Source organism: Aulostomus chinensis, chromosome 12 (assembly GCF_037954235.1).
Source record: "Aulostomus chinensis isolate RoL2024-O1b breed Wild chromosome 12, RoL_Achi_v1.0, whole genome shotgun sequence".
In the NCBI taxonomy this organism is placed as follows: domain Eukaryota; kingdom Metazoa; phylum Chordata; class Actinopteri; order Syngnathiformes; family Aulostomidae; genus Aulostomus; species Aulostomus chinensis.
The window spans coordinates 6,900,618-6,910,864 of NC_141331.1; the positions used below are offsets into that span (position 1 = coordinate 6,900,618).

General features: G+C 43.2%; 1 protein-coding gene across 1 annotated transcript; it reads left to right on the forward strand.

Annotated features, from left to right (window-relative positions):
• Positions 1-2,555: 2,555 nt before the first annotated feature.
• Positions 2,556-9,491, forward strand: LOC147251854 (pyridoxal kinase-like). The gene is made up of 11 exons (XM_086219806.1): positions 2,556-2,810; positions 3,788-3,842; positions 5,714-5,818; positions 6,018-6,101; positions 6,186-6,220; positions 6,423-6,508; positions 6,632-6,677; positions 6,766-6,877; positions 6,998-7,134; positions 7,699-7,765; positions 8,165-9,491. Exons 1-11 carry the CDS (start codon positions 2,721-2,723, stop codon positions 8,290-8,292), a joined length of 945 nt encoding a protein of 314 aa, XP_086075932.1. The 5' UTR covers positions 2,556-2,720; the 3' UTR covers positions 8,293-9,491.
• Positions 9,492-10,247: the final 756 nt, after the last annotated feature.

A 10,247-nucleotide genomic window follows, 5' to 3' on the forward strand; every position in this document is an offset into this window, starting at 1 on the left:
TCTTGAGCCAGTAAAGACAATCTCTCTACTCTGGTGCCCTCTAGTGGTGACAAAAAATGCCCCCAACATGCAAGTTTTTAATCACCACGGGGTGAAAGGTCAGTTGGGGTCAGAGGTGGAAGGAATTTACATTTGTTTACTCTCATTGCTGGAAGAAGTAACGATCGATCCAGAGTGTTGGAGAAGAAATAAATGTTTAAACATTGCGAAAAGGGGGAATAGTGATTTGTGCATTCTTACGATAATTTATTTATTTGTTTAGTCATTAGGCCTGTTCTTTTTTTCCTTTGTTTGTTTATTCTCACGTCTGGCCGGCCAAATCACACACAACGCTGAACAAAATGTGGCCTCGGGAATCACTTTGGCATCTAATTACATCCATGATGATTCAGCACTGAAAAGGTGCTTCGACTCCGAACACCGGAGGAGCAGATTTACAGCGTCGGCGAGGCTCCGTCAGACTCCTGCAGCGCTAAAAAGAAAGAAGAAGAAGAAAAAAAAAGCCATCAGTTGAATCTGGACGGTATTTTTGGAAAACAGGATTTCACTGAGGGCATAGATGTGACGTCTTCGCCCACACCAAGGCATTCGGCGTTGTGATTGTGACAAAATGAGCTTTTAGCAGGCCTTTTGCTGCATCTTGTGACCTCTTGGAGGAATAAGAGTCAGCCTTTTTTTTTTTTCTTTTTTGTTGAATCCAGAAATGGACGCCTCTGTGTGTTCTTTGTTTGTTTGTTTTTTCCCCCTCCGACCTTTCCATCCTAGTGCTTCTGTTGAAAGAATTACTGATGAAACCAAGAAATCATCTTGAGAGAGAACCCCCCCCCCCCCACACACACACACACACACACACACACTTTGGTTAGGAGCTCCTTTAATAACTGAGAAAATAACACGCGTATTTAAGCTTTCTTTTCCAGCGAGAATCGTTCCCGTTGCTGGGAGAGCAGCACTCAGAGGAGCTGACCTCCTGAGCTGTCGGCTCGTATCAAAGCTATCGCGTCATCCTGGAATCTCTGGTTAACGACCAGTTTAAAGCGATTCTCTCAGGACATTCTTTTTTTTTCTTTTTTTTTTTTGAAACCCTCACCAATCTGGTTCAGAGCAAAAACATCTCCACCACCCCGAGTAATTGTGAATGACACAGTGCCGGCCGTAGATGGAGCAGGAATGTGCCGCTCCTGTTTGTGGATCGGTAAAATGTTGCTTTTCGACACAGCTGAACACGGTCTTGAGAAAGATGAAGAGGATTACACACCATTAGTTGTTTTTTTCCAGTTCTGGAATTAGACTCCAGTGTGTGAAAGTAGATAATGATTACATTTACATTAATAAAGTAATTACACACCCTCAGTAACTTTAGTGTTTCAAAGGTAGTGGCTGAAACTAAGAACAAAGAAGACCAAATGTAGGTTAATCTCTGACTGAGGGGGCTGATTAGAATATATTTGCATGCGACCACTATCCATGGATTATTCTCTGGTAGTTTCACAGGCTATAAATATCGTGGTACCTGATCAGCCTGATATAGAAACACCATGTGACAGCCTTGCCAGTAAACTGCAGCAAGAAAAAAAGAAAAGTTGTTGCTTGTACAGGAACAGATCCATCTTTCGAGTGATTAGCAGGAAGTGGGTCATTGAGGCAGTTTTCGTGTCTGTCTTGGATTATGGAGATGCGATCTACAGACATCCTGCTGCCTCCGCCCTTAAACCCTCCAGCCTGGTGACCGTCCCACCCTCAGATCTGACTCTTCACCACCGGGTCGAGTGGTTGTCTCTGACAGAAAGCTGTGGCCTGCACCGTCATCTGTTTCTATAAAAAGACATTATTGATCACCCCCCTTATAGAGGATTAGTTATCTGGGCCATATTGCTCTCTCTCAGACTTCAAGCCCCCCGTAAATTCAATTTAGAGTACAAAGAGAGGTCTGAATGAGTGAATGAAGAAATAAATAACATGCAGACCTGAAGGACCCAAAAACCCCAGTGTGAACATTTTGTTATGTTTGATTGTTTAGTTTGTAATCCACTTGAAAATGAGCTGACAGTATTTGGATGCAGTATCAATTTCTGTTTTTTAAATGCTTTACTACCACTTCTACTATTACTACTTGTTTTGTGTACTATTATTTATACAACTAAACGTACCTATCCTACTAGCACTACGAGTACTCCTCCCTCTCCAACTATTACTCCTACTAATAATGATAATAATAATGATAATGATATAATTATAGATATTACATCATTATTGTGTATCAAATTTGTAATTTTTTTATTTTTCTTAACATTTAGAAAATACCACTCATTTTTTATAAGTTCAAAAACATACATTTCTATAGTACTATACTATAGTACTTGTCTAGTTTGTGTCAGCTTGTCTGTGGTGGTTTGTACGAACCACTGTGGATACCAAATGTTGTGCAGCTGTGCACTGAGGTGAATAATTTCCATGAAGTTTCTCCCTTTACAGGTTGACATTCTGGCAGGTGAAGTGACAAATCCGACATTTCTCCTGAACCCGAACGCACCAGTTTAGGTGTCCTTGCAGCCGCCTGAGCGGAAACAGTGAACCTCAAGCGTCGTCCTCCAGTGGTGTGGAGTTGTTATTCTCATGCTTGGCGTCGGCGTGTCAGGGGTTGCACACATCATCAATGCTGCTTTAGGACTCTTCCTGGCTCTGGTCTCTGTTCGGTGTTGAGAAACGCAGACAGTCTCATGGCGGATATGGAGTGTCGTGTGTTGTCCATTCAGAGTCATGTTGTCAGGGGATACGTCGGGAATAAGTCGGCAACATTCCCGCTGCAGGTAAGAACCAGCGATTCTGTCTTGGAGGCTGTGTAGCTAGCGGTACTTGCCTCCTAACGTTCCAAGCGTGACTTCCCAATTTATCAGAGGAATCCGGAATTTATCGGGCGCGTCTCATCTCATCATTGGCCGTCCAGTTACGACAGAACCAACTTACATGACTTACAGTGCATTTGGAATGAAAACATTCTGGATCTACTTAAGAATATGACGACATACCGGTGAGTGAAGCGGAAATAACCGTGACCCGGTCACGTTGCCTCCCAAGTAGCTACAGGTAGTAACCTAGCAACCAATATCCATACACCTCGAGATAAAAGTGTTTACATTTTAGACTTGAATCAAATTTTTTGAGACCCTCAGGATAGTGTGTGAGTGTTTGGTATTTATTTATTTATGCCATTGTAGCTTTAGCATCGCTGCTAAGCTGATAGAGTCGAATAACAGTGATTGGATGTTACCAAACTCAGTAGTTGTACTTGCATACTAATTATGAGGTACTTCTACTTCTACTTGAGTCTTGTCATGTCACTATCTCCTTATGGCAGTAAAGTCTTGCTCTTAAAAGACATATACATATGAATAATAAGCATAATAAAAGTGAATAAATCAGTTTTTCTGCATTGAAAACTTTACTTTTAAAACTTAAAGTAGACTTTTGTGTGTATGCTTGCAGAGTTTCAGTAAAGTAATAGTTTTGGTTCAAGAGTCTTTATCCTTTTGCACATAAAGGACGTGCACTGCACTACCATGCAGAGAAACCCTAAAGCTGGAATGTTGATTTCTTTACTTTACTTTAACAAGTTTTGCACACTGATGTTTGTAAAATCCGCCGAAAAGGAAAAGCGTTGAGCGCAGTGAGCTTCGTGAATCGCAGTCTGGTTCCTACGACCTCTCCTGACGTTCCCACACAGCTGGCCCTCCGTAGGCATCATTGTTCTCTGTTTTAACAGCTGCCCGCTTGTTCTTTTTCTCAGGTTCTGGGCTTTGAAGTGGACTCAATCAACTCGGTGCAGTTCTCCAATCACACAGGTGGGTGAGAACATACCAACACTGGAGCGTTTTTCTATTCAGATAGAAGCTTTTGATTAGTTGATGTGTTTTGGGAGCACTTGAGATGTCAGCCAGACATGTAACATAGTAAAGATTAAAGGTGCACTGTGTGAACTATAGACCACCAGAGAGACTCCAGAGGTCTCCTCTTATCAACTGGCCCCCACTGTGTATCACGTGACGTGCTCGGAGGGGGTGCAGATGCGGAGTTAATGACTGCCTCTTGTTCTTTGCCTCGCTCGTGTAGAGAACCCGGGACGACCTCAGTGAGAGGTCAACAGTGACTCATTGGTGCAGAAGAGGGACTCTGGTACTGGGTTCAACTCAGAGAGTTAATGTTTTCCAGCACCCGTTTTTCTGCAGCGAGTACATCTCACTGACATTTGCTGTGTCTATAAGTAAGTTACTTAAGGGGAATTCGCGCCAGCTCAGACCGGCTATGTCTGGTTAGCGCTCAGCTAACGAATGCGGATGACTCATCATAGTGTGCGTCTTTTTCTGACTTTCCAGATGTTGCCGGAGCAAAGGTAACACATTCCGATAGTGGAACGAGTGTTTTTGCGGGGGCTGTGTGATGCTAAAAACTAGTTAGTCCACCATTGTACATCCACTTCTTTCGCAAATGTGAGTTAATGGGGTTAAAAAAAACAAACCACCTTTTGAGGTCACAGTGCTTCACTAACACATCAGCCAGGTGCATAAAGAACAGAGAGTTTTCGTCAGTGCCCTTTAGTGCTGGATGAGCCCTCGGACATGACTCATTTTTAAAGGGAAACAGCAATTTTGGTGTAAAAATAAAAAAACCTCCGATAAGGTTTTTTTATTTGTATTTGGCTTTAACATGAGATTAATGAACCGTTAACACAGTGACACCTAATCATTTATTATTCATGGGACCTTTAACCTTATTACTGTGGTGTGTACTAGTACATATTTGAGGGAGTAGATGCAGTCAGGCCTGTCGGCTTCTTTCCAGGAAGGCTGAACAGTTATTGTGAAATACGTGCAGGACGAAGTAATTTGTGTAACTGCTGCAACATTCTGTTGACAGTTTGAAGAAAGCTGGGGCTCGTAACTTCTACATTTTGTTATCCTTTTGTACGCCGGTGCTGTAAAAATGTTACTCATTTCCCCCTTAAGATAAAGCAACATTTGAGGACAGTGTTTGAAACTGATAGTTGTTTGGCCAAAGCACCTGCAGAGAGAAGAGGAATTAATCCGGACGTCACGCTCCTAAGTATGTGAAGAATGTGTTTTCTCACTGCAGGGGCACCAACTAAACTCCAAATAAACGTCTGCTCCTCTGACAGGGGACCTTGGTCAGTGCTGATGGGCTAAATTACACTTGTGTTTGCGCTCTAATCTAGTCATCACACATCTAGTTTACACAAGCGTCTGTCAACAGTATTAATATTCTGAAAACCACCATTTCAGCGCAGGTTTCAACATAACTTTCCTCTGGAAAAACCTCCCTGCTAAGTCCTCCCTGTAGGAAGTGCACACTCGCTGGCACAGGATCAGGTTCAGGCTCCGTGTGAACTCTGCGCTCCTTTATGTACCCAAGTGTGTTTGTGTGTCCGTTCATTTGCACCCAGAACAGCTTTTGAGGGTTTATTCTAGGTTAATGGTGAGGGGCCACAAAGAAAGGGGGAAGCCTGCATACAAGCATCCTATTCAGGCAGTGAGGAGGCCCTGCCGGGTTTGACCTCACTGGATCCACAGAGGAGAAAAACAGATATTTACTGATGGCGCGACTCATAAGATACACAGACAGAAAACGTCTTGATGCGCTGAATCCAAACAGAACTTTTAAAACGTGTCCGAGTCTCATCCGGTGTCTCGTTTCCAAGGCTACACCCACTGGAAGGGGCAGGTACTGACAGCGGAGGAGCTGAACGTGCTGTACGAGGGTATCAAGCTCAATAAGGTGAACCACTATGACTACATCCTCACAGGTGAGTGGAGGAGTAGAGCTGCCCTCTGTGGACAGGTAGTAATCTGACATCTGACACCGAGTGAATGCAGTGACATCAGTGGTTGAGCTGGGAATTTTTTTTTTTTCTTAAAGGAAAATAATGTAATAATTTGAAATAATGCAGCTTTTCTGCTTTGTTTACCTGACATGAATTATTTCATGTTTTTCCCCTGGCCAAGGGTACAGCAGGGATACGTCCTTCCTGGCGATGGTGGTTGATATAATTCAGGAGCTGAAGAGGGCCAACCCCAGCCTGATCTACGGTCAGTGGAACGCCGGCTGTCCCAGTCAGAGAGTTCAACAATCAACTACTGTGTCTGAAGTTTACACCTCTGTTTTTCCCACAGTGTGCGACCCTGTCATGGGAGACCACGGTGCAATGGTGAGCATCTTGTTCTCAGTCTTCTCTTCTTCACGGACCACCTCTCGTACTTAGAAGAGGCTGGAGGCCATTCGAAAATTATTTTGGCTAAAATATTTTATTCTAATCCAATAATCTATTTGAAATGCATGAAGGAAATCCAGCACCATCTCCCCCAAAGATAAGTAATAGTAATTCATGTTGTGTTTGCTGCCTGTTGCAGTACGTCCCAGAGAACCTTCTTCCAGTCTACAGGGACAAAGTGGTGCCTTTGGCCGACATCCTCACCCCAAACCAGTTCGAAGCAGAGTGAGTACATGAAAATAAATGGGTAACAACCCTGGAAAACTAAGCGACTTATCATTCAGATGTCAGTTGATGGTGCAGAGACAAAGGCTGGGTTCATCTGTGACTCTTGCCTTCCCTCCACAGGCTGTTAACTGGGAGGAAAATCAAAACGCAGGAAGATGCTATCGAGGTGACTGCTTGTGTTTGTCCTTCTGCTGTGTTTGCTCTGCCACGCGGTCCAAAAACCTGAGTAAATGGGACCCTCTTGTATTCTCCAGGTGATGGATCTCCTTCATAAAATGGGTCCAGAGACGGTGGTCCTCACTAGTACAGATCTGCCCTCTAAACTCGGGGACCAGTTCTTAGTGGCCCTGGGGAGCCAGAAAACAGGTGAAACAGCAGGCCAGGGAGCCGGATCTTAACTGCTGGTCGAGGAAGCGTTTGAGGATTTCTTAAGGCTGTAATATCTGGTGAAGAGGCTTCATTCTCGCTCTGTTTTCCTGGCTGTAGTGAAACCAGATGGGGCCAATAGCTGTCAGAGGATCTGCATGGACATCCCCAAAGTTGATGCTGTATTTGTGGGGACAGGCGACCTTTTTGCTGCCATGTTGCTGGCCTGGACCCACCATCACCCCAAAGACCTGAAGGTCAGTCACCGATTCCTCTTAGTCAGTGAAGGTCAACCTAAGAGTTTTCCATTTTCCCGAACTCAGCAAATCTTTGACATTGTTTCCATGCAAAGCTTTGTTTAATTTTAACTCGGGGCTGTGCTTGTCAGTCACTTTTTACCCATTCGGCCTGTCATAGTGGATGAGGGGCGGGGCAAAGACCAGGTGCCACGTGGTACACGGATGAGTGCTCAGGGAGTCGAGAGCCCTAGTAACCGGAGGGTCTCCTCCACCGTCTCTGTGTGAATGGGAAAGCGAGGCAGCAGCACCTCGTGTTCCATTAAGATGGAAAAGGGATACGTCCAGAGTCCATTCAGCATTCATAGCAACCAAGACGTGTCAGCTGAAGAACAATACAGCACCTCCAACAGGTTCCAGCCTGGTGTTTACAGAGGAGCGTCTGGCATTTTCAGATGCAGAAAAAACAACAACAACAATAATAAAGTCCGCTGTGGTGGAGGCAGCAGCCTCCGAGCTGATGAAACCTAATGATACCAACCCTCTTTAACCTGCTCTTTGTTGGTTTGTTTTGTTTTTATACAGGCCGCCTGTGAAAAGACCGTTGCAGTCATGCATCATGTCATTAAGAGGACCATTACTTATGCTAATGGTAGGGTGTGTTCATATTGACTTGTTTGTGTTGCAGGCCTTTCATTTTATGCCAAGTCATGTTAACACACAGGAACACCGTTTGAGTCCGTCTGCTCTTTGGTGCTGCATCTCCAAATCAATATCAAGATATGAACCAGCAGAGTAGTTTATGTAGGTTCCTGCAGAACCATCTGAAAGCTCCTATCAAGACTCATATCTCAGTCGATAACGTCGTTCTTTCATCTGATGGACTTGGTCCCGGTTGTTCTGTATTGAGTAGAAATAAATGACTCATAGAAGGAGGCAAACACGTGATAACAGCTGCCTGGAAAGTGATGCGAGACCTTATGAAATCTAGAAAACGTCCAGTTGACTTGTGAGTCTGAAATCCTTTCTCAACGCTTTGTCTGTCTTCCAGAGCTGGCCGGGCCAGGGAACAGGCCCAGCCCTGCGCAGCTGGAGCTGAGGATGGTTCAGAGCAAAGCCGATATCGAGAATCCCGCCATTGTAGTGAAAGCTAAGGTCTTACAACAGTCTTCACAATGAAGATGGTGAAATTTCCGGGGAACATTCACTTTGTTCTGGTTTAAATCTGGGCAGTACATGTAGGATTTTTCCCATGAAAGACTATTACGCGTCTCTCCGCCTTACAGGATTTCTGAGGGTGTACAAGCTTGTCTTCAAGAGGAGGATTTGTTGTATGTAAATTCTGCACAGAAACACACTGGAATCACTGCCATATGTGTCTGTACTAGTGCTTCGGTAGACATCATCTGCCCTCGGTTAGGTTTATGTTTATAGACGGTGTACTCGAGTGACAAGTGTACTTGAATCCTCTTCTTTACAAAACGACGTGGGTAGAATATAACACCAGACTCATCGATGCATGCGTGTTCATGCCTCTGCTTGTTTTGGCTGTGCTAGTTCGTCCAAACTCATCGCGCACACATCGGCGCATCAGTCCGCTGTCCGCAATATAATCCAGAAACGGCGCGTCAGGCCAGAGGGGTCCTGATGGAACGGTATTTAGTGGGGATGCTAACGACGATGTCAGATTCACTGCATTTCATTGCCTTGTGGCATTTCTGGACTGATCGTAATAAAGCAGCAAAAAAAATTCCTGCGGCACGCGTGTAACGATCATAGTTTTACCGTCTTATACGTTCAGGCTGGACACATTTTAAGATGTGTGTTTTAACCCCCATAAAATTAAAACGTCATATGCAGTTCATTTGTAGTTTATAGCCTAATTAGTCCAGCTTATTTGACACTTGGATCAATTTTAACCATATTGATAATCATGATTGTAGTTGATGTCTAAGATTGTTCTTTTAATCGGTTTTCTTGAAATGTTTTTTTTTTTAAATTCTGCACCGTGTTGTTGAAGTAGCAGATGTGTACCTTGTTAGATCCATGTCTTTTAACATCTCAAATTGAGGTATTTTGCACAGATAATCTTTAATATAAAGCATAAACTAATGATCGCTGTTTTTTGGGGGGGTTTTTTTGTTGTTGTTGTTTGTTCTCATCGTTTGACTGTTGCCATATCTCCAGAGAAGAGTCAGTACGAGAGACCACAATGTTGAAAAGCCTTAAAGCAGCTCGCGAGAAAAACGTGGGGTCGTGAATGTTTTTGTGTACCGATGTGACGTTTGATTCTCACACATAATGTTAGAAAAGTGCCAAACCTTGAGCTGCTGCTCTGATGAAGAGCAATAGAAGAACAGAAATAATAAATTATTAATCTTTTACTGAAAACTGCTTCGAATCCTAATTTCATTGCTACATTATTGTTCACACACACACACACACTTTTGTTAGGTTTTCTCAGATGGCTACAGACAGACAATGTAATACTGAAATTATTGAGAAGTTTTGGTTTTTTCTTTCTTTTTTTTTTGTAAGGACGGTTATAATCACAAGATACAGGAGTACGTCCTGGTGCTAGCCGAGGCTAATTTGCAACCCCTGTTGAGTCATTTTTCTGCATGTTAATACACTCCTGGGGAACAAAAACAATCACAAAAAAACAGTTCCTGCAGAGAATTTGGTGTGGACGCTGTGAACTGAAGCGAAGGTGAACCACACCTGAAGGCTGAAGAGCAAAAAAATCAGAAAGGCTAAAATACTACATTTTTTATTTATATATATATATATATATATATATATATATATATATATATATATATATATATGAAGGCGTTGTAAGTAAAAATAAAAGTATTCTAGATTAAATATAACTGACAATCGGCCCTCCATGGAGGAGGAAGGTCAAGACTTCAAATAAAGTTTGGATGAAAAAGGGCTCAAACAAAACGTGTCTCTGTTTAAGAAACTAACACCAGGGATGTGGTGATGCCAATGTAGCAACAAAAAAAATGTGTTTACTTATGAAAAGATTAGAAGCGACTGCCTCGTCCAAGATGCATGATTTAATTAAAAGAAGAACCCGCTGAAGGGGGGGAGATGGAAGTCGTAAGACGAGGTGATTTAAGGTGGAT

Coding starts and splice junctions, on each gene's coding strand:
- LOC147251854 (XM_086219806.1), top strand. CDS start 2,721: ATGGCGGATATGGAGTGTCGTGTGTTGTCCATTCAGAGTCATGTTGTC. Junction 2,811..3,787: donor CGGCAACATTCCCGCTGCAG/GTAAGAACCAGC, acceptor TCTTTTTCTCAG/GTTCTGGGCTTTGAAGTGGA. Junction 3,843..5,713: donor GCAGTTCTCCAATCACACAG/GTGGGTGAGAAC, acceptor CTCGTTTCCAAG/GCTACACCCACTGGAAGGGG.